The 26,252-nt window shown below is 32.2% G+C and overlaps 1 protein-coding gene across 2 annotated transcripts in view; it reads right to left on the bottom strand.

Annotated features, from left to right (window-relative positions):
- Nucleotides 1-26,252, bottom strand: part of EYS (eyes shut homolog) — a 1,775,980-nt gene that overhangs the window by 1,498,919 nt on the left and 250,809 nt on the right. For both annotated transcript variants that reach the window (XM_057527983.1, XM_057527984.1), the window contains exon 10: nt 11,796-11,805. In XM_057527983.1, the coding sequence (XP_057383966.1) occupies nt 11,796-11,805 (10 nt within the window). The remainder of the gene's footprint in view (nt 1-11,795; nt 11,806-26,252) is intronic.

Raw genomic sequence — 26,252 nt, 5'->3', positions numbered from 1 at the left:
AATCACAAAGCTATGAGACTAGATATAAAAACAGAAAAAAAAATACTGTAAAAAATACAAACATATGGAGACTAAACAATACAGTACTAAATAAATAAGAGATCAATAAAGAAATCAAAAGCCAAATAAAAAAATACCTAGAAATAAATGACAATGAAAACACAGCAACCCAAAACCTATAGGTGCAACCAAAGCAGTTTTAAGAGGGAGGTCTATAGCAATACAATCCTACCTCAAGAAACAAGAAACATCTAAAATAAACCACCTAAACTTACACCTAAATCAATTAGAGAAAGAAGAACAAAAAACCCCCAAGGCTAGCAGAAGGAAAGAGATCATAAAAATCAGATCAGAAATACATGAAAAAGAAATGAAGGAAACAATAGCAAAGATCAATAAAATTAAAAGCTGATTCTTTAAGAAGATAAATAAATTGATAAACCATTAACCAGACTCATCAAGAAAAAAAGGGAAAAGACTCAAATCAACAGAATTAGAAAGGAAGAAGAAGTAAAAACTGACACTGCAGCAATACAAAGGATCATGAAAGATTACTGCAGGCAACTATATGCCAATAAAATGAACAACCTGGAAGAAATGGACAAATTCTTAGAAAAGCACAACCTTCTGAGACTGAACAAGGAAGAAATAGAAAATATTAACAGACAAAACCCAAGCACTGAAATTGGAACTGTGATTAAAAATCTTCCAACAAACAAAAGCCCAGGACCAGATGGCTTCACAGGTGAATTCTATCAAACATTTAGAGAAGAGCTAACACCTATCCTTCTCAAACTCTTCCAAAATATTACAGAGGGAGGAACACTCCCCAACTCATTCTATGAGGCCAACATCACCCTGATACCAAAACCAGACAAAGATGTCACAAAGAAAGAAAACTACAGGCCAATATCACTGATGAACATAGATGCAAAAATCCTCAACAAAATGCAGAAAGAATCCAACAGCATATTAAAAGGATCCTACACCATGGTCAAGTGGGGTTTATCCCAGGAATGCAAGGATTCTTCAATATACCAAATCAATCAGTGTGATAAACCATATTAACAAATTGAAGGATAAAAACCATATGATTATCTCAATAGATGCAGAAAAAGCTTTTGACTAAATTCAAAACCAGTTATGATAAAAACCCTCCAGAAAGTAGGAATAGAGGGAACTTACCTCAACATATTAAAGGCCATATCTGACAAACCCTCAGCCAACCTAACTGTCGATTGACAGATGAATGGATAAAGAAAATGTGGCACATATATACAATGGAATATTACTCAGCCATAAGAAGAAATGAAATTGAGTTATTTGTAGTGAGGTGGATGGACCTAGAGTCTGTCATACAGAGTGAAGTAAGTCAGAAAGAGAAAAAACAAATACAGTATGCTTACACATATTTATGGAACCTAAAAAAAAAAAACAAATGGTTATGAAGAATCTAGGGGCAGGACAGGAATAATGATGCAGATGTAGAGAATGGACTTGATGACACGGGGAGGGGGCAGGGTAAGCTGAGATGAAGTGAGAGAGTGGCATGGACTAATATATTCTACCAAATGTAAAATAGACAGCTAGTGGGAAGGAGCTGCAAAGCACAGGGAGATTAGCTTGGTGCTTTTTGACCACCTAGAGGGGTGGGATAGGGAGGGTGGGAGGGAGACACAAGAGGGAGGAGATATGGGGATATATGTATATGTATAGCTGATTCACTTTGTTATAAAGCAGAAACTAACACACTATTGTAAAGCAATTAAACTCCAATAAATATGTTTAAAAAAATAAAAAAAAAAACCCTGAATGCAGAAAACTATAAGACACTGATGAAAGAAATTAAAGATGATGCTAACAGATGGAGAGATATACCATGTTCTTGGATTGGAAGACTCAACATTGTGAAAATGACTATACTATCAAAAGCAATCTACAGATTCAGTGCAATCTTTATCAAACTACCAATGACATTTTCACAGAATTAGAGCAAAAAAAAATCACAATTTGTATGGACACAAAAGACTCTGTATACCAAAAGCAATATTGAGAAAGAAAAACGGAGCTGGAGGAATCAGGTTCCCTGACTTCAGACTATACTACAAAGCTACAGTAATCAAGACAGTATGGTACTAGCACAAAAACAGAATATAGATCAATGGAACAGAATAGAAAGCCCAGAGATAAGCCCACACACATATGGTCACCTTATCTTTGATAAAAGAGGCAATAATATACAGTGGAGAAATGACAGCCTCTTCAATAAGTGGTGCTGGGTAAACTGGATAGCTACATGTAAAAGAACGAAATTAGAACACTCCCTAACACTATATACAAAAATAAACTCAAAATGGATTAAAGACCTAACTGTAAGGCCAGACACTATAAAACTCTTAGAGGAAAACATAGGCAGAACACTCTATGCCATAAATCACAGCATGATCCTTTTTAACCCACCTCTTAGAGAAATGGAAGTGAAAAGATAAATAAACAAACAGGACATAATGAAACTTGAAAGGTTTTTTACAGCAAAGGAAACCATAAACAAGATGAAATGAAAACCCTCAGAATGAGAGAAAATATTTGCAAAAGAAGCAACTGACAAAGGATTAATCTCCAAAATTTACAAGCAGCTCATGAAGCTCAATATCAAAAAACAAACAACCCAATCTAAAAATGGGCAGAAGGCCTAAATAGACATTTCTTCAAAGAAGATATACAGATCGCCAACAAACACATGAAAGAATACTCAACATCATTAACCATTAGATAAATGAAATCAAAACTACAACGAGATATCATCTCACACTGGTCAGAATGGCCATCATCAAAAAATCTAGAAACAATAAATGCTGGAGAGGGTGTGGAGAAAAGGGGACACTCTTGCACTGTTGTTGAGAATGTAAATTGATACAGCTACTATGGAGAACAGTATGGAGGTTCCTTAAAAAACGAAAAATAGAAGTACTGTACGACCCAGCCATCCCTCTATAGGGCATATACCCTGAGAAGAGCATAATTGAAAAAGAGTCATGTACCACAATGTTCATTGCAGCTCCATTTACCATAGCCAGGACATGGAAGCAACCTAAGAGTCCATCGACAGATGAATGGATGAAGAGTATGTGGCACATATATACAATGGAATATCACTCAGCCATAAAAAGAAATGAAATTGACTTATTTGTAGTAAGGTGGATGGACCTAGAGTCTGTCATACTGAGTGAAGTAAGTCAGAAAGAGAAAAACAAATACCATATGCTAACACATATATATGGAATCTAAAAAAAAAAAAAAAAAAAAAAAATTGTAGAACCTAGGGGCAGGTCAGGAATAAAGACTCACATGTAGAGAATGGACTTGAGGACATGGGAATGTGGACGAGTAAGCTGGGATGAAATGAGAGAGCGGCATGAACATATATACACTACCAAATGTAAAATAGATAGCTAGTGGTAAGCAGATGCATAGTACATGGAGATCAGCTTGCTGCTTTGTGTCCACCTAGAGAGATAGGATATGGAGGGTGGGAGGGATATGCAAGAGGGAGGAGATATGGGGATATATGCATATGTATAGCTGATTCACTTTGTTATACAGCAGAAACTAACACACCATTGTACAACAATTATACTCCAATAAGGGTGTTAAAAAAATAAATAAATTTAAAAAAAAAAATTAAAAAAAATGAGAAAGGAATATAAATCTTTCTTTCACCTGAAATTTGAAATATTTGGGAAAGAGAGTTGGAGATAGAGAAGAAAGGAATATAAATGTCTTCACTTTATTATTTTGAAACAAACAATTAGAAATGAGAATAACGAACACAGTCAAAAGATTTCACTTGAAGGTGATTGCTTGGACATAGGAAATGTGTGATAGCGAGAAGTCCAAAACCCTTCTCACCCCTTTCAGTATTTCTGCCACAGATGCATTCTTTATGTTACAGATTCATAAAAACCCAATAGAACTATTTTTCAAAACATGTAGGAAAATTAACTGTGAATTAGTAAATGTAAAATTTGGAGACCTGGTCCAAGTCTCAGGTTATATTATCTTTGGTTTATCACCTGTCTTCTTTTCATCTCAGTTCCAGATTCTGGGTACCGGGAACACATTGGAAAATAATTTGTAAGTGTCCTCTCTAAAACTTTGACTGTTCCAGATAATTTACTTTGTTTTTAAACTAATTTATTTGAATTATTATGTTGTAATTGCTATTTTCCCTAAGTTTTACCTAAGAATCTGAGACCAAACTTGTCCAAGGCCATAAAGCTGCACAATTGCAGACAACTAGACTGTTCACTTTCCAAGGTTCAAAGTCAGGAACCTACCCTTTCTGTTTTATTGACCCCTGGCAATGTTGACCATCACCACGTTGGATTCAGTGAACTTAATTCATGGCTATTTCTTCTCAATATCCTTTGTAGATGTCTTTGATATTTATCCTTAAATATCAATATTTTCCAGGTTGTTTATTCAACCTTCTGTTCTTATATTAAATATGACCCTTGCATGAATTACTTATTCTCTTTTTCTTCAACTGTCTCATATGCCTCTATGTCCCAGATTAATAATTATATCCCAGAATTCTCTGATATGCCCAAGATTTAAATATTTAAATTCTGTCTTTCTGTGAATATTTCTAGAAATTCTGATCTAAATGTCTCTATATTTATTATATTTCCCACCCCAAACCACCACCTGCCTTTCCTGGTTCCCCATTCTCTAGTTGCCACCATCTGAAGTCTCACAGTTTCTGGTCTCAGTTGCTATAATTACATGCTAACTTGTCTCCCTGCATCCTATCTTTTCTAATCAAACTTCTACAATGAGTAATTTTTCTAGACTGTAAACTTTACCCTGGTATAATCTATTTAAAATATTTTAATGCTTTGGCATAAATTTTAGTATATGTTTTATATTCTTTAGATTATTATATAAACCTTGTACTTTCTGACTACTGCTGCACTTTTTCATCACCTCCTAGTTCATCCCCAAGATACTTGTTAATATGTCTCAAGACATTATCTTAGTTCCTAAATGTATTCTGATTGTTTCTTTTTCTGTACCACAGCATAAGTGTTATTATATTTCACTTAGCATAAAACACGCCAAGTCCATCCATGTTGTTGCAAATGACATTATTTCATTCTTTTTTTATGGCTGAGTAATATTCCACTGTATATATACCACATCTTCTTTATCTTTCATCTGTTGATGGACACTTAAGTTGCTTCCATACCTTGACAAGTGTAAATAATGCTGGTATGCAATTCCACTCCTAGGTAAATATCCAAAAAAAAAACATAAAAACTCTAATTCAAAAAGATACATGCATACCACTGTTCACGGTTAGCTACTAAACATCTTATACATGCAAATAACTATGTTATACACTGCAGGGATTATAAATTCACGGAAGAGAGTAGTATTTTTTAATGGAAAGAGCATGGGTTTTCAAATCCAACAAACCGAATTCTGTCTTAGCCAATTACCAACTGTGTTTGATTACAACACTTTGTCTTTTTTTTTTTTTTTTTTTTTTTTACTTTGTCTTTAAATTTCTGTGTCTTCATTTATAAATAGAGATGGTAATACTGGTGCTATACATTTCTCAGGATTGTTTGGGACCAATAAAATCATCTGTGTGACACCTTTTAAAGTCAGTGAAGCTCAATGTAGTTGAAGAGTAAGGTTTTATCGTTTTGAGTTTGAAATGCAAGAAAAAAATGGGATATGAGAGATACAGAGGGAAACCCCTAGTAACCCTCCGGCAATAAATGGTTCAAGTTCTTATTTTCCAATGGAAAGACCATTTCTATTTGGCTTCAGACCTGTGAAATATAGACCTTCATGTAGGTCTGTATTTTGAATTGATATTTCAGCATCGACAAACACAAACACATATACCACACACACAAAATTAGGATGTGCTGTTTCAAATTTGCTTTTCTCAGTTAGTAGATTATTAATACTACTTTATGACTACTATATGACTACTTTATATTTTTCTTTTCTTAAATAGTCCTATTGTCAAGGAGTGGTGGCATATATGTGCTGAGGTGTCCTGGGCCCTAGAGATAAAAGTACAAATGAGAATTTGAATTTTAAATGAGTTGTCTCTTTCTGAAGGCAAGCTAGCATCTGGGAATGTTTTATTCTGATGAGAATGTCCATCATCCTTGGCCTCGGCACTGAAACCCTCAAATCTTTTCTCTCTTCACTGCAATACAGCTTCCTCCTGTGGTGGTTTTCCTTTCTTTCCCTAATCGAACACATATTTTATTTTATTCTTTATGCTCTCTAATTTTTCCAAAACATATTATGTTGTCTGCAGTCTAATCCTTTCCAAACTGAATTGCTGGAATTTAAGGTTCAGGAGTCTGTGTCACTGCTACAGTTATTTCTGATTCCAAAATTCTCATTCCTGTTTCTCAACTCTGAGTTTCATACTTCATTATGTACTTCTTGGAGTCTCCATTATTTGGGTATTTTTTCTGTGTTTATTCTATTTTTAGCTAATTTCAACTCCTTTTATCAGTTTTTATTTCTCCCTATCCATTTTAAAATTCATTTTTATGACAGATAATAAACTCTTTTCTTTTGAATACATATGTTTTGTAGTTTAAAATATTTCCATCAACATAATATACTTTAACTATAAAAAAGAGCTAAAACAAGGCTGAATTGCCATTTTTTCATAAAATTAAAGACTCTACAATGAAATTAAACAGATAATTAAAATTACTTATATGTTTCCCATGTGCAAACATTAAAATTCAATTTTTCTATTTTAAAAACTTAAAATTGGAAATATCTTTGTTACCCTTAAAGAAGGAAGATGTAGGCAGGTATACAGTGGGGTGAAGCCAATGTAGAAGGCATGGTTTTGTTGCCTAAGAGGAGTTGCAGTGCAGTTATTCTCTCCTGGAAGACAGAGTAAAGATTGGCACACTATGGCACATGGGCCAAAGTCTGCTTGCTGCCAATTTTACTACTGTCCATGAGCTAAGAATTATTTTTACATTTTTAAATGGTTGAAGAAAAAAGAAAAAAAAAATAGAATACCATTTCTGACACATGGAAATTACATAAAATTCAAATGTCATTATCATTCCAATTTCATGTCTAGGAATATATCGAAGGAAAATAAAGACATATCTACATGAAAACTTATACATGAATGTCCATAGCCCAAATCAATTGAGGAATGAATAACCAAATGTGGTATATCCATACAATGGAATATTCTTCAAGAATAAAAAAGATTGAACTATTGATACATACTACAACATGAATGAATCTTGAGAACATTATTCTAAGTGAAAAATGTCCGACACAAAAGGTCACATATTTTATGGTTTCATTTATATGAAATATCCAGAATGGATAAATCGTTAGAGACAGAAAATAGATCAGTGGTTACCAGAGGTTGAGGGGAAGAAAAATTAGGAGTAATGAAAATGTTCTGGAATTAAATAGTAATGAGGAATTCATGACATTGTGAATTTACTGTAAATGATTTTATTGTATACTTTAGAACAGTGAATATTATGGTATGTAAATTATATCTTAAGGGAAAAAATTACATAGATTTCATTTCCTTGTTAGTTTTCAGTACTTTTACTGTAAAATATCAAGGGGAATATAAATAGGGGAATCAGTAGATACAGGCTGTAGATACATAGACACAGAGATACATAGATAGGTAAAGAGATAGAGGAAAAGAGATAAATGTGGATATTTTAAATCTTGCCTCTGGTGTTAAGAACTTCTTGAAACTGATTTGAGGTTGTGTATCCTTTTGGCGCAAGTTTTGTTCATTATCTCTCCTAATGTTGCTTCTGCACCCTTCCTTTTGGGAATCCAAATACCTGCTTGTTACACATTATTTTATCCTTATATATCTCACAATATGTGTGCATTTCCCAACTCATTCAACTGTTTGAGCTTCATTCTATATTACATATTACAAATCATCACACCTCTGCCTTCATCTGTGTTTCATTTAGTGTTATAGTTCTATATTCAGTTTTTCACTTATTACTTTTTTTTCAATTTTAGAAATTTTACTCAATTTTCTTATAGTTTCTTCATCTTGCCATTATTCCCCTGAACAGAGAAAGCATACTTTTCTCAAGTTTTCTTTTTTCTTTATGTCTATGGTTATTTATGAATCTGTTACATTACATTTTTAAAATTGTTTGTAGAAATTATGTGAGGCATGAGATGAAGTTATCTTTCTTCCAATTTCATATGTTTGCTTCTTCAAGTCCATTCAACTCAGTAGTAGTCCAGTATCACCAGAATCTAATTTCAAGAATTGAGATACTTTAAAATGGGTCCGTAATCATAGTCTATCTATATAGTCTTATCTATTTCCAAGTCACTCTTTCTCTTAAGTCGTGGTCCCTTTGCGGTTTCAGCCCATGTAAACAAGGGATTTTATTGTGCAACCTCCTTTATTCAGTGTCAGATGGCGGCTTTTCCCTCAGTCCTCTGAGGCTGTCTGAAGTGCTGTTTAGTTTCTTAACCTTATGAGCAACTTGTTCAAAATTGGCAGATGTACCAAGTGAACACCATGGCTTATCACTCTGGATATCTGTCCTCTTCCATACTTTGTTTCGGTGAAAAACACTGCCATTTTACCTCTCCTTTGTTTTAAAACATATTTAATTTTTTTTCAACTTTTTGAGATGTTCTAAAGAAAGATGATCTAAAAGCAGCCCCTTATTCCTAAAAAGTGACTTTCTCTGGTAGGAGTGAAACTATCCCAATTTCAGTTTCATAAGAATAGGATCATGCTACCTACTGCAGCTTGCTTTTCTCACATAACAACCTATCCTGCTGAGTTGATCGTATCCTGATCCAAACCTTTATTTTTAACATGTCTGCATAGTAGCCTATGATGTGCATGTCTCGCTGTTTATTCAACTATAGCCTTCTTGATAGATATTCCAGTGCCTTTTTTGTCTTTACGATTATTCCTGAAATAAACATCACTGAACATAAACCTATGCCCGAGTATATCCAATTGCTATGCAATTGAGTTTAAGAAGAAAGAATTTTTGGTTAATTCATATATGATCTTTCAATTATTTTCTATAATGAATCTGTTCTTATACAGAGAAGAAATATAGTCTAATAGTTTTGACTAGTCAATGATCTTATTCTTGCTGAAATCAGATTGGAAGTGCTCAGGAACTGGGCAAGTACACTGTATCTGCATCATAGTGTCTAATTAAGTGTCTAATTACTTATAAGCTCCATGTTGTACACAGCGCATAAGCAAATTTGATGATAGTTTTAGTTAATGGCTATGGTAAATATTTTGTGTGAATATTTAACTATTATTTTTAAAGTGTTTACAAATATAAATATAAATGTATTTATTATATTCCATTTCTAATGTTTAAATTTTAATAGAAAGCATGAGAAAAATCAGAAAACACAGTATAAAGTTACTTCTCTTGAGTATTCCCTTTTCCAGAGTCCTAGTAAATCAGCCATCATGAGGTGTGTTTTTCAACTATGGCTACTTCTTACCATCATTAAAACAACTATTTTGAGTTAATAGCAACAAAAAATAACATAACCATTCACGGAAGTTTTTAAGACAAATTGTGACTTTAGAAAGACAACAAACCCATGTATACTGACTTTCACCTAACTACAATATTCAAAGTTATGCCAAAGTATTTCACACTCTACAACGTTTCTCAGATTTTGAGTACATTTATTCCTATTTTCCTGATTCCTGTTACACTTTTACGAATTCTTCACTAAATTGTCTCACCAAATAGTTGGAACAACTAGCTTTGGTACTATTAATATTGAAAAAAGATTAAATGAAACATAATAAGCCCTAGCTGTGAAAAGAAAAAAATTCCAATACAATGTGTATTGGCTTGAATCGTATGCAGAAAAATGGAAGAGAAAAAGCAAACATCATTTTAGTGCAACCTTCTAAAAATAGGAAACCTCCTTTTACCTGCAAGAACTATTTTTGTAACAAGGCAATGATGGTGCTATAAAATAATTACAGGGACATTTTCCTAATATGAGTGAGTGACTCAGTTTAGAGAACAGCTAAATGAGTCAATTACCAAAGAACCCCACTGTGAAAGGGTTAGATTTTTATAAGCTTATAACACACACATATACATACTCACACTCCCAGAATCAGTTGTAAAGTGGAAACGAATTGTAACCCTACAATGAAAGCTACATGGGGCTTATTATCATCTAGAATAAAGGAAGCCGATTTTCAAAGTACTAAACTGCATAGGACCAAAAGGGGACTTAATCATACAGTGAAAGAATTGCCCAATGTTAAATTCTATGACTTTAGGTAGTGAGTGAAAGTTCTAAGAATTTATTATAATTTCTATGAATAGGACAGTTTAATAAACTGGAATCTACCAATTAAAAAGATCAGAAAATAACTACCAGATTTATTGCTACAATGTTACCAAAATGTATCAATATAAACCAAAAATAGTTTCAATATGCTAAAAGTGGCCTATTTCCTCTCATTTAAACACTATAAAAATAATGGTAATCTGAGGAACTACAGAGCTACATTTTAATACATGTGACCAAGAGAATAAGGCAACAGAATAGAGGACTTACCACAAAGTAGCAAGGCTATAGAAATCTGTAAGACATTTATCACAAGAAACTAGGGACACAAATATTCATAGATTTTCTATGATCATTTATTTTTAATTTTTTTTTAACTTTTGTGTAGCTAATAATTGTGTCATAAATGAGGAATGAATTTTAAGACACAATGAAATTCACCAAATGATAAAAGCTCTCCCCATAATTTTTCCAATGATTTCAATATATTAAGTAGCTAATCTCTCTTATCTTGTGCAAGGTTCAACTACGCTCCCTCCTCAGGGAAATTCCCAAAGACAATGAATAATTTAGTCATAATTCTAATTAAAAACTGAGTAGGAGCCCCGCAGCCTGTGAAATTTACAAGGCAATGTCACTAATTATTTGTTACTTCAACCTGTGGTCTGAAACAGTTCTAGACAGCTTCCGGAAAGTATGGGTAGAATTAGCAATCCAGACCAAACCAGTTTCTCAAAAACACTACTGAGATATTACTGATTTCATAGTTATTGGCTCTTAAGCCCTTTTCTAATTGCCTTTACAATTTATATCCTCCCTCTTTGCAGAAAAGTACATAAAATATAATTGTGGATTATTCATAGCTAACCCGTTAAATAATCTTCATGATATCCATGCAATAAAAACTAATTCTTGTATTAATAACTGATCTTCTTTGGGAACTAAAACTTAACTTTTACATTTTTAATGATTTAATTTCAAGTTTTTCATCACAAAGTCTGGTATGTTATCCATGATAATGGAGTCAAGCAGAAAAAAAGTATTCCAAATATAAAACTCTACAATGCTAGATGTGTATTTGTATATATTTGGTGAAACCCAGCACTGAAGTATATTACCTTAGTTTTGCATGAGGACATTTCTGGTACTAAAAAAGAAACAGTGTCATATGCATGTAAAAAAAACCTCACCACCAACCCCACCAGGGCAAGACTGAAAGAAATCATTTGCCCTCATTCATAGATGCATTGTTCATGAAAGTTTAAAAGCTGAAAAATTCCACCATATTAAATATTTTCCTTTACAAATATTTCTTGAGACTCTGTAATTTTATACATGACTGCAAGTATTTTTAAAAAGATTTAGAGAAAAGTTATTCAATGATTTTTAAAATATTATCATTCAGATAAAAAGTTGTTTTAATTTACTTCACATTGGCTTTATGCAGAAATATTATACACTATGAACATTGTGCACTAACAGAATTGTATCAACTTGGAATGTAATAATACAGTATCAGAAAGCTATATGTTGATAGAAATCAGTCATCATCTCCAAAGATCAGTTTACCTTTTGACATAAATCTTATAGACGAAGCAAAGGGCAAACTGACGTTTAATGAACTATCTTGCTCTGACGTAAAACACCAATAGTCATGAAATTTCACATTAAATACCACAACTGAGTTGATAATTTACTTGTTGGAATGTTGTGGTTTTTACTAAAATAATCCTAAGGTAAATCTGTCTGTTAACTCATAGAAACTAAATTGAGTTATAGGAAATCTTTGTCCAGCCTCAACCTTTTAAAAATAAGAATGCTAGTGCCTTGGAAACCCTGCTTGAAATTAGCTGATAGAGAAAGGATGCACTCACTAACCCCTCTGAAATTCTTTTCCAGTGCAATTCTGAGTTTTCAGTCCTAGACTTACACAAAGGGGCAGATGTAAGGGGCAGATGCTAAAAAGAATTCTAACTATACTTCAATTAAAAAGTAAATGAATAAATGAATGAATGAATGAATGAATACATACATACATATTAACTAACAAACTATTATTTAGAGATTCCCAAAGCCTATACTATTGACCATTCTACTACTTGAAAAGGAGAAAATAAACTAGAAGGTCACACCTACATTTTAATACTAGTTATCTTTGTGTTGCTAAAATAACATGTATAATGCTTACATTTTCCTTAAGCCTTAAAATATTCCACATGTCTATTAAAACATGCATTATTTTATATTTCTAATGTGGCAATCAAGTAGAGAAGGATATAGTTGAACAGATCATAACGACAAAAACAATACTTTCTTTAGTCAATTGAGCAATATAATTGATTAAATAACAGTCACAGCATTTTACAAAATGCACAGTATTTTACAACATACCTTATATGTTGAATCTCAGAGGTTTGTCACTGACCACCCCTTTATTATAAAGAAGACTAATTTTCTGTCATCAACTATGCACATCAGACCACATCTAAAATACTGTTTCCCATTTTGGTCTTTAAAAATTTATTTAGGAGAAATTAAAGGACATATGGGTGAGGTAGGTGATAGTGACCTTCAAAGGTCTATCGTAAAGGTATGCCACACAGGGAATTCCCTGGCGGACAAGTGGTTAGGATTCTGGGACTTCACTGATGGGGCCCGGGTTTGATCCCTGGTCAGGGAACTAAGATCCCGCAAGCCTTGTGGTGTGGCCAAAGAGCAAAATAATGTATGCCAAACAATACTTATTGAAGATATTTTGATACTGAATTATATAAAAAGAGTATAAAGTCTTTAATATCACCATGATGACTTAGAAGACACAGAATGTATTACATATGTTATGAGAACATAAAAAATACAATGTGGTCAAAGGATCAAATTTGTGTGTGGTTTTGTTTAAGAAAGCAGTGTAAGTCCTAAAGCGAAAAAAAGAAAACTTTATGTTTTTATATAAGGGATATTAATTTGAATTGAAATTTCCCCCACAATAATTTTCAGCTTTATGATGAGAATAATAAAGGAGAAGAGAGAAATTTGCTTGCCAGGATTCTTGCAGATTTTATCACGTTAGTTTATAGGCTAGAATCGATAATCTCATCCTATCTTAAAATACTCTGATGCTGTGATAGTCTTACTGCTTGTTATGTTATAAAAAAATATTAAATTTCATTGATGTTTTTTCATGTCTTTGATTCTTTTGGAACACGCTTCCTGAAAAAGATGATGGTTTATAGATCATGTTCTGTAGAACTATAAAATATTTAGCAACAGTTAATGAAACAGGGAGAACTTCTAGTTACTTCACTGTATATCTACTACCCTCTCCAAAATATAAATCAGAAAAATAGAATATAAATCAAGATATAACAAGAGACTCATCAAGTGTTACAAAAAATACCACGTACTATTGAACACCAATAATTCTTCCTTGACATTTATATATTTATTAAAATATTATATCCTCTAAAATAAATTTTTATATAAAAAATCTATTTGAAGCAATTATAAAAATGCAATGATTAGAAATATAAATGAGAAAATAAACAATTCAGGTTAGCATTTTTTAATTTTATTAAAGACATTAATGAATGTTGCCTGCAGATTTAACATTGGCAGGCATGAAATAAAGGTTAATCTTCTATTGATAAATTTATATTAATAAGTTTGCATCAACAAAACTTTTGTATTACACTCTTGAATTAATTATCTTGCAATTAAAATAATAATTAAAAGTTGCTTGAAATTCAGTTGCATAATAAGGTCAAAACTTAAAGCAATGTGTTTTAATTATGTTGACAGAAAAAAAGATTTTAACTAAGATTTTATCCATACCCTTAACTATACCCTTGAGCAATTACAATGTATACAAAGCACTCTTCTTAAGGATAACATATGGACCCTGACTTCATAGAGATTGGATAATAATATGGGAAATAGTACATACCCACACACAATACAAAAGAATAAAAGCTGCAAAACAGAAAATGCTATTAAAGGAACAAAGTTTGGGTGATTTTTAAATGCTAAAACCCACCGCACAACAGACAGATGGTAAATCCACATCTGTTTCCATATAGAAAGAGGATATAACTCTATGTAAAACATGCTTACATTAGATTTATGCAGCTGTAAATAGGAGACTTTCCATTGTCCCTCACTGTCTGTAAATATATCCCCTTTTTGTCCCATTATACTAGGCACAAAATGGATTGTAAATGATTCTAAAAATAAAATTTCAAAAATAAATGTCATTCCTCTGTTCACCTTGAAAAATGAAATTGCCACCGAATTTTTTTTACATTCTACAGATTTCAGAAATCTTTATGACCAGAACAGAGTCACCCACATTTGTCAAACTTAACAATTGACACTTTATGATCGTTTAAAGTTAACTGATATGTCAACATAATTTGAAAAGGGTCATGGATCATACATATAACAAAATCTCTTAAAAGACAGTTTATATGATAATTTGATCTTCTAAAGTTTCATCTGTTGAATTTAAAAGGCAGAGAAAAGAACTGATTTTCTTCTTAGCAAACATTTTTTTCTATATTCTGTAGTCTCGGCTAATATGTATAATTGTTTCAGATCATCTAAGTGGAGCACTAAATATGTATAAAAAGTGAGCACTGAAACTTTTCAAAAGAAACTACAATGTAAGTATTACAATAAATGACATATTCAATAAAGAGCATATTTGAATCCTATTTAGCAACCAAACAGTGACAGATGTTTTGTTAACTTTGCAGAATTTTAAAAGTTCAAACATTGGTTAATATCAACAATATGACATCTACTTTTTCTTAATCTAGGTTTATTTTTTGTCCATGGGTATAAATCCAAATAAATAACATTTCTAAAGTTTATCTTCATGGAGAGATTCATTAGTTTTACAAAAGCCAGCCAGTACAATGAAAAGGCTTTTAATGAAGTCAGTCACTTTTATTTTTGGTAAAAGTAACATTGAGATATCTTGAAAGAGAGAATGAGAAGAATGGTTTTACTCCAAACCAAATGTTAAAGTAAAAAATGAGGAGCTGGTTTAAGGTAAGATATTGATTGATTTGATTTTTTCAACAGGTATGGATTGATTTGGGGTATCCTGAATTTGAAGCATTGACAGAATATTCAGCTAAAAGGGATTATCAAGATTTTGGAAATGCAATAGTAAAGTAAGAGCAGGATATGGGTTTAGTCTATAGCATCAACTACTACACACCATACAGGTCATAGTTAAAGTTACAAAATAGACAGGGTATCCCAGATAAAAATGGAAAAAAAGAGGAAGAGCAATGAAAGACATTTGAACAGAACATATATTTAACTGGTATGAGGAAGAAGAGAAAGGTTGGAAAACTTTGTAATCAATGGAGGTCTCAAAAAGAATAAAAAGAAAAAAACGAAAATGAAGAAAAATAAAGAACAAAAAGTGGCTTCCCTGGGGGCACAGCGGTTAGGAATCTGCCTGCTAATGCAGGGTACACAGGTTCGAGCCCTGTTCCAGGAAGATCCCACATGCCGCAGAGCACCTAAGCCTGTGTGCCACAACTACTGAGCCCGCGTGCCACACCTACCAAAGCCCACATGCCTAGAGCCCATGCTCTGCAACAAGAGAAGCCACTGCTATAAGAAGCCCAGGCCCCACAAGGAAGAGTAGCCCCCACTCCCAGCAACTAGAGAAAGCCCGCGTGCAGCAACAAAGACCCAATACAGTCAAAAATATATAAATAAAAATAAATAAATTTTAAAAAATAAAAAGAATGAGAAGAACATTGTTTATGGGTGTGATTGGCTAGGCAGTGAATTGGTAAACGATTTCTCACTGGAATTACAAATAAGGAGCAAATATGGATGATCAGGCACCAGAGCATCCATATTTGAAATTATAAAAATGAGATTATATATGAAGGTGGAGATTTTGACAAGGAGAGTTGAGTATAATCTATGTATGATGAAACAGCATCAATAATGAAGGATGACATGGAGGGGAAAGTTTTGTGTGAGAGATCACCCTTATTTAATAAAATAGACAAACTTAGCTGAGTCAATGAACAGATGCAAAACATAGTCTCTATAGAACTTATGAACCTACGCACAGGGCATGTGCACACTTAGCTACTCGTGCTGGTTACTATAGAAGTTTAGGGCAGTTGTCCTTGTCACCGTACACCTCATCTCTAAACCGGAAAGCTGTAGAGTCATGTAGGATTGGATGAGGGACTCTGCTCCCTGAGAATGCTTTCTTGAAAAATTTATTAGATGGAATAGGCAATTTATGTTGACCACCCACGTGAAAATAAGAGATAGGTGCAGAAATGGCAAAATGTTTTAGTGAAGTGTGCCAAGATTCAAAATAAAACTTTTTTTCTTTTATGTAATATTTTATTTAAAATAAAATTTAAAATATATTGAAGTAATAACCCATACATTTATCACTTACAACAAGTCTTAATTGTCTATGTTAGCTTCCAGTTTTTGTCCAGATAAAATCCTGGGATTTAATTTTCTCTACCACTTGCACACTATGTGAAAAATAAGGAAATTATTTCAACAACTCGGGCCTCAGTTTTTCATCTATAAATTGGGAACAAGTAATTCCTAATTTGAGAATTAAGTGAATGTATGATTATTTTGTAAAACTTGAAACCTTGTCCAAATGATATTATTTGTTTTAAGTTGTCTATTAATAAAGTATATACTATTGATTTTTAATCTGTTTCCATACAGATAATTTTGTATTTTTGTGTAGTTGCATTAGCACATTTTTCCTTTTATGATTTTGTATTTTATGACATGTTTAGAATATTTTCCCTGTACATTATGAAAATACACACTCATTTATATTTTAAATGCCATCTTAAGTATCTATTAGTGTCAGTCTTGTTATGGTTCTTTTTTATGTGGTAGATATATATTGTGATTTTATATAGTGAGTTATATCCATCTTTTCCAGTTTCTTCTCCTGTTTCTATACTTTGTAAGCAATTTTCCTTAAGTCTCAGATTACATAACTATTTAACAATATTTTCTTCTGTCCTTTATTCTTTTACACTTACACTTAAAATTAAGTTTTTTGGAATTTAATTGTTAAATGTTGGGAGATAAACAGTACTATTTTTCTATATAATTAGTTGTTCCATGAGCATGTATTAAATAATTATGTCTTTTCTCCTTACTGTAATACCATGTTTTCTTATTCTGAGCATCTTTCTGAGGTTACTGAACAGAGGTTCTATATAGGTTCTGTAGGTTCAAGTTTGTTATAGTATTTTTATATTTTGATTGTGCATTTATTATGTTTAAAAAATTCTCATTAAATATTATAAGCTTTTCAGGATGCATTATCCTTTGTCTCCAAAATTTTCTTAACTATTTATTTCGTTTATAATTCCATATCTGATTTGAAGTTTTTTTTCAATTTCCAAAGTATTTTCTTAGGATTTTATTTGTAACTTCAGCATATTAATAAAAATGTTTGAAAGTATAGTCCTTGCTATGACAAAGTAATTTGGGGGAATATGGTATTTTCCTCCATTCATATACTTCTTCATTATAGACTTTATAAACTTTTGTGTCTATTTAATCCAATTATATCACATTTCTTGTTTAGATTTTTTCTTTTTTATTTCATATATTTGAAACTATTATAAATGTGCTTCTTTTTCTTATACTTTCTATTTCATATCTATTATATTTTCTATTTTATATTCTTCATACTTTTGAGAAATGTGTGTTATATGGTTGAAAACACTAAAAAAAGAAAAGGAAGATTCGTAAAAAAGTGTAGCTGGCCTTTTATGCTGTAGCTAATAACTAAAACAAAATTTTCTGAAGCAATGGCTGCACCATAACTCACCCTTCCCCCCCTACAAATATTTAGAAGCTGAAATACAATGTGTCTATTATTGAGGCTCAAGTGATGCTTATACTTCAGCTGATTCATATACTGAAAATACTGAGATAACTTGACTAGAGTCCACAATCTTCTGGTAGACTGGATGGCCCTTCAGATTTAGTTGAAATGCTTTCAGCACAGCATGTTATAAATGACTCTAAATAAGTGGATAAAATAAGATCACATGAAACATTATGAGTCAAAGTAACAACAACAACAATTATAAACCTGTTAAAAAAATGCATAAACCCTGATTTTAAGTTTAAAAAATCAGCAAAATCTAATATGTAATAAAAATAACCATTTTAACAATAAATAGAAATATAATCAAAAGTAAAATAATAACATGTATTTTTCAAACCAAATTAGAAAACAACAAAGGAAAATAATACTTAATGATGGTGTTAGTTTGGTCATTCAGTCTCTGGAAACGAACATATGCAAAAAATTTCTGGAAAATGACTTGGCTTGATAAATCAAAAGCCACCAATGAGTTTATATATTCTAAACCATCAATAAAACTCCCCAAGTCCTAAATAGTCTGTTATTGCAATATGATGAAAAGTTTGTAAAAGATGTAGGGAAACAGATATTATTTGCAACGTTATATCAAATGAAAAGGAAAATGTCTAAAATTGGGAATATTTATTTCAAATAAATGCATATTTACAGTGAAATATTTTTTACTAGTAACTAATAAAAATAAATGTTAAGTAACTGAAAAATTCTTAGACACGTTAAGTAAAAGAAGGAAGACAGCTATATATATGAATCATCTCAACTATTTATAATTTCAAATGTTAAATCTATGTTAATGCAACACTTTATTTTATATGGGAATAAAAGTAGACATCTAACAAAATATTAACAGTTGCCAGATTTTCAAAATGTGGGCAATTTATAAATCATTTTGATATATTCATTTTATCTTCACACATTCTTAAATTACCATGTAACAATGTAATTGTCATTTAAAATAATTGAAATCACATGAGCATCCTTTACTCAGTTAAAGCATTTGTATTAAACATCATCATCATCACCATCATCATCATCATAATCTTGGTTTACATACCACCTGACTACCAATCTTCTATTTTTTTGGTACTTCAAAATAGTTTGACAAAAACATGTACTTAACAGCTTCTATCTATCAAATCTCATCAAATAAAAACTCTTAAGCACTTAATGCCCAGTAAAATTCTCATCTGTCTGGAGTTATCAATAAAGATGCAACTCTAATAATTACTCTTGCCTTCATAAAATCTCTTGTCATAATGAAAAGCTTATACCAAGACAACTTATTTTTCCTCCTTAGAATAATTCAATTTCTTCAGATTCAGTTATTAAAAATAGTACAGAAATTATATCAGGGAAGTAAACAATTATGCTGAAGATAAAGTAGAGTACAACAACTCTTGAGACATCATCCTCAGGCCAAACAGAGACTCTACACAATCGTTGGACTGAGATTTCTGCAAGTATATTGTACAGTCAGTGTGGTCAGCCTGGCGTATTCCAGAATTTCTATGAGAGCCACTCCACCAGCTCTGAAATCCTAGTTTCAGAGCAGCATCAAATTGTAGAGAGCTGAGCTGAGAGACATTTAAGAAACATCTATCTTATTACACTTGTTCTACAAATTTGAAAACATAAATTACTGCAGTTTAGTTGACTTGTTCTGCTCACAAAATATCCTCTTGATGGAATCAACACTAGAAATAAAGTTCTCCAAGTCTTTCTTCTCTGTTTCTAGTATATACCCTCCTTAATTTTAATTTCAAAGAAGCATGGATGCTGTCACATGAGTGCTAGGCTCTGTTATATTGTTAGGCTCTGTTTTGGCTCATTTTGTATTTTCTTAGGTGAATGGCACTGCATTTTGGGTACAGCTAATCTAGACAAAATAGTAGTCCCAAGCAAGGGAATTTTACTGAAGGCTAGTTTAATGTTGTTCATTTAACATTACCAATGAATGCATCTTCTGGATTTTAATATAGAATCTTATAAAAATATTTCATAGGAAATAGGAATTTAAAAGAAGTTTCAGTTTTACTATGCCTTCAATATCCACTCTGAACACCAATATTCTCATTTTTTAAAATGGTGTACTATACATCTGCATCTTAGGCTTTTGTCAGGATTAAGTTTGTTGATTCAAAGCACCTCACAAATTACTTCCCTTCCTGTGTTAATCCTCTACAATTCCTATAACAGAAACTTAGGTATAATATTAGCTTGCTTTCTGGTATTACAGTAGGTAATTAAATGCATTTTTTACCTTAGATATTGGCTATACCCTATGTGTTAATTGATTATTAGAGATGCAGTGGGTAACTTATTATCTATCAATTTCCTTCCTGAAATTCTTCTTTTGAGAGAACTTTATTTCAACAAAAATCATAGGAAAAATTTATGATGTACTTTAAAGATATGGGTTGGGTTTCTGGCAATTTGTGAAAGTAAAATAGAAGAAAAAACACAGTTCATATGGGGATTCACTACTTTCCCTTGTTGTGGGATTTCTAGAGAAAAATGAAATACTCTTCAAGCATGCAGAAATCCAGAGCAAGGTATGTTAGGATAATAAGTGGGAGGATGTGGTATGCCTTAGGAGACTTGGTGATTTTACACTGTACGTGGGTTACTAGCAGCTTCATAGTTGTAACTAAGGCTACTTAGTCCAGTCCATTACTTTGGGGACTGAAATCTGCACAGTGATACAACACAGGAGGGAGGGATTCAGAATAAAATGATGACATAGATGAAATGGTGCAAAGGTACTTTGGAAGTGAGGTGATAGAATTCACTAAAAATTAAGGATCATTACAAATTCATACACATAACTCTACTTAAAACATGGTTTTTCATGAAAATCACTTACATCTTCTAAAAGAGTGTTGTTAAGACAATCCAAGTTAGGGTGGCAACTGTGGGAGCACAGCATAACATTAGAGTTCCTGAAGGCATTTTTTTACCAAATGGGTAAAAAATTAGTAATGGGAGTGTTGGTTTGTCTCATGAAACTTTAAATTTTGACATAGTCTTGCACTTCTTAATGATATCAGATCCATCAGATATATTTTCCCCCCAAATCCAAGTTTGTTTATATTGAAAGTATGTTGAGGCAAGTAGTCCTCTTTTTTTTTTTTTTTTTCCACATCTGAAGAAGTGCCTTAGCATTTACAGTAAGAACATCTCACCTTCAGGGTTGAGCAGATATCAATAGGCAATAAACAGTGTCAGTATTTGGGACGGTATACTAATGTTTGGAGAGCAGCAGTATGGCCACATTAAACTTTCAAATTCTTTAAAAATGTCATTTAAATATATTCTTTATACATTAGAATTGCATCACACTTATCCTGAGCAACACAAAATTCCATGCAATACTCAATTTACAAATAGAATGCATATGATTGCTTGGGATAGTTTTTTTGTTTTTCTATTTTATTTAAATTTAATACCTTCAAACAAGGGATGAAACCATCAGAAAAGGATGGGGGAGAGTGTAGGATCAAAAAATAAAGGTAATACAACAATTTCTAGATTTCAACTTACAGTTTTTATGTCATATATTAAAATAACATACAAATTGTTTTTCAATACATTGTAGCTTCAATTGTTACTGGTAAAAATAACTCATGTCATTGTAAAGACATAGAATGGGAAAGAAAATAATAGTATAGCCAGAGTGACAGACATTTCTTGCCAAAATAGGAATAATTCCAACTCTTTCATGCAACTTTCAGTTCTGTTGGGTAGTGAGGGCTTATTCAGTTATTTTGTGCTTGCTATGTATTTTATACAGTATTGTCAGTTAAGTAGGTTAAATAAATGCAACTCCCCATACCTTGAAGGCTGAGTAAAGATAATAATAATAAAAAAAAGAAACATTCAGTTTGAAAGAACAAGGTCTCCTTAGTCAGTCAAGAGATGTCTAGTCAGGAAGAGCTTTTGCAAATTTAAGAAACAATTTGATATTGATGGCTACCATTTATTTTGAAAACCTGTTGGGAATGAATGTATTCATTTAAAGATATTGCAAATTTTATTCTTCACAAATTAATTTTTGGCTTTGATATTTATTTGAAGTCACTTGAAAGTAAATAAAACTACGTACTTTCTATCTTCTCATCTTACTATCCTTATAGTAACAATGACTTTTTGTATTTATTTGCAGGATTAATTCTAATTTTATAATTAGAATTTTATAATTAGAATTTTATAATTTTAAATATCTTCATGTAAAATCATAATCAAATATCATTTCATACTCTGTCTTTTCAGACTTTAGGAAGATTTCTTTTTATTTTTTTTAAAGAAAGCTTAGGATTGACTCTCTTATTAACTTTTATATGTAACATACAGTACTGTTAATTATATTTATCATGTTGTGCATTACATCCCTAGTACTCATTTATCTTATAACTGGAAGTTTGTACCTTTGACCACCTACATCCAATCCACTTTCCCCAACCTCCCATCTCTGGTAACCACAAATCTGATCTCTTTTTCTATGAATTTGTTTGTTTGTTTCTTTTTGAAGAGTAATTGGTCTACAAAATTGTGTTAGTTCCTGGTACATAGCATAGTGATTCAATATTTCTATACATTTCAAAATGATCACCTCAATAAGTCTAGTTACTATATGTCACCATACAAAGATATTATATTGTTATTGACTATATTCTCCACAATGTACATTTTCATACCTGGGACTCATCTATTTTCTACTAGAAGTTTGTTCCTCAATCTCCCTCATCAATTTCTCTCATCCGCCCATCACCCTTCTCTCTGGCAACCACCTGTTTATTATCTGTATCATCTATGACTCTGTTTCTTTTTTGTTATGTACATTCATTTGTTTTGTTTTTTAGATCCACATAAATGTGAACTCATACAGTATTTGTCTTTCTCTGTTTGAATTATTTTATTTTTTAGATCCACATAAATGTGAACTCATACAGTATTTGTCTTTCTCTGTTTGACTTATTTTATTTAGCACAGTACCCTCTAGGTCCACTCATGTTGTTGAAAGTGGCAAATTTTTACTCCTTTTATGGCTGAGTAATATTCCATTGTGTACATACATACACACACACACACACACACACACAAATCGTCTTTATCCATTTGTCTGTTGATGGCACTTAGGTGGCTTCCATATCTTGACTGCTGTAAATAGTACAATAATGAACATTGGGATGTGTATATCTTTTCAAATTTCTGTTTTCATTTTCTTCAGATAAATACCCAGGAGTGGAATTGCTGAATCACACAGTAGTTCTATTTTTAATTTTTGAGGATCCCCCATATTTTTCTCCATAGTTGCTTCACCAATTTACATTCTAACCAACAATGTATGAGTGTTCCCTTTTGTCCACATTCTCTTTAAAATTTGTTATTTGTGGTCTTTTTGATAATAGCAATTCTGACGGGTGTGAGGTGATATCACTTTCTGATCTTGATTTGCATTCCCTGATGATCAGTGATGATGAGCATCTTTTCATGTGCCTGTTGGCCATCTATATGTCATCTCTGGAAAAATGTCTATTCAGATCCTCTGCCCACTTTTTAATGAGGTTATCTGTTCTTTTGATATTGAGTTGTATGAGTACTTTTTATATTTTGGAGATTAAACCCTTATTATTATAATGTAACAATATTATCCCTATATTGTTTACAAATATGTTTTCCAATTCAGTAGGCACATTTTATTTTGTTGATAGCTTCCTTCACTGTGCAAAAGCTTTTTAGTCTGATGTAGTCCCATTTGTTTATTTGTTTTGGTTGCCCTTCCCTAAGGAGATAGTTCTAAAAAAATATTGCTGAGACTGATGTCAAAGAGTGTATTGCCTATGTTTTCTGCTAGAACTTTTCTTTGAGAAGTGTCATCTTGCCCACTCCCCCTACTTGATACTCTTGAAATAAATGTTTTAACAATTCTGAAAATTCATCCTAGTAAAAAGTAAATTTAAATAGATATGTATCAATCTTATTTGAAACACTATAAAAGGTCAATCAAATATTTCACAGGTTCCTCAATTCACATGAACTTAGTTCTAGGAATTTCTTTTATTCTGGTCTCAGTTCTATTGAAAGACAATAATCTTGACTGGGAAAAATGTTAATAGTGTGTCCATCATCATATAAACTACATAATTTAATGGAAGTGAAGTATGATCTTCATTCATAAACTCTTTATGGATACAATATTTACAATATTAGCTTTAAAAAGTTAAAAGTTGCTTTGTTCATCTCTCCTGTATTTCTGTAAAAACAGGTTTGTACTGTAAACAAATTCAAGGGTATTATCCAAAATATATGCTTAATTGAGATTCTCAGTATCCTTAGTTTGTCCAAGGAAAACACTTTACAATACATCTCTGTGGTAGTCAGAATACTGGCCTCCAAATATGTTTACATACTAATCCCCCAGTACTGTAAATTAAATATACATGAATATATACATAACAAGGAGGATTTAAGGTTGCAGATAAAATTAAAGTTCTAATAGGATGTTCTTAAAAGAAAGGTAATATCCTTGATTTTCTGGGGATTCAATATAATCACAAGGGCCCTTAAAAGTAGAAGAAAGAGACAGAAGAGGAGGTCAGAGTGATGCAATGTACAAACTCAACCCATCATTCTTGGCTTTAAGGATGAAAGAAGAGAACCAGGGGACAAAGAATGTGGATGGTCTCTCGAAACGGGAAAGAAGAAAGAGGTTTATCTCTTAGAGTCTCCAGAAGGAATGAAGCCCTGCCAACATTTTGATTAGCCCACTGAGGCTCTTTTCTTACTTCTGAGGTAGAGATCAGTAAGATAATAAATTTGTGTTGTTTTAAATCACTAAGTTTGTGGCAATTTGCAACAGCAACCATAGAAAATTAATAGCTTCTGTGTATGAGACTATCTTAATTATGCAGTGAATTAAATTTTCAAAATTTTATTTACACTACACATCTCTTAAAATGTTGTGAGAATTAGAGACAAGATGTGCCTAAGGAAAATGCAAAGAGGCAATGTACCAACAATAAGCAGCTTAAAACCCCAACTCTTTTTTGAGGGAGGATATATTGCATTATTATGTATATATAATATCTGTATTATTAAAATATTATACATATGGTTCGATATACATTTATAATAGTGATTGTAATAACATAATATATTTGGAATTGGAGTTGAAACATACCAGTCTAAATAGTTATCACAATAAAAAATATTCCTGATTCAAGATAGACTTGACCTTTGTAAGTCAAAGAAGTGTACTAACACTGTTAATTCTTTTGAAAGAAAATCTCATGATATTTCTTGGCTGTCATTTCATAGATGTATGTCACTTGTGCCTCTACTTTATCAGAAGAAATGGGAGGCCCTGGCAGGGGCCTCACTCTGTGGAGCACGTTCACAAGTTTCTCAGGACCAGTTCTGTTCAGTGCTTCCCTGCAGCAGCAATATGACATCAGTAAAAAATACTGCCTCATTAAAGCACATAAGATAATAAAATAGATCAAATTCAGCACAAATAAAATTCATCGTGTCTAAATTACTGAACCTTTTCTTTTACGTTAAAGAAGCTTAAAAATGGCAGGTGCATATACTGGAAATGATGGAGTACCCCCTTATCCCTGGCTAGGCTCCTTCCAGAATCACAGTTGGTTCATTATCATTATCTAATATTTGTAAAGTGCTCTGAAGTTGAAATCACTGCCAAGGTGCTGAGTAGGATGGTCACGCCTGAATAAATCTAATGATGAAAAACATATGTTATTATTTTCTGTGCCTCTTTGAAGGAAAATAAATGTTTACCATGAAAGAAAACAAAATAAGGCAAAACAACAAACAAACAAAACAGAAAAAGAACAAGTTCAAAGTAAGTTGCAGACCAGTTTAAAAGAAACAAAACCCTGTGCTACCTCCATTCAGGCCAGACACAGCAGGTCCTGTTATGCTGAAACACAAGGACCAGACACACTAG

The sequence above is a fragment of the Balaenoptera acutorostrata genome, chromosome 14, assembly GCF_949987535.1.
Source record: "Balaenoptera acutorostrata chromosome 14, mBalAcu1.1, whole genome shotgun sequence".
Classification (NCBI taxonomy): Eukaryota; Metazoa; Chordata; class Mammalia; order Artiodactyla; family Balaenopteridae; genus Balaenoptera; species Balaenoptera acutorostrata.
Note: the sequence above shows the minus strand (reverse complement) of the source record. Positions and strands in the feature narration are given on the sequence as shown.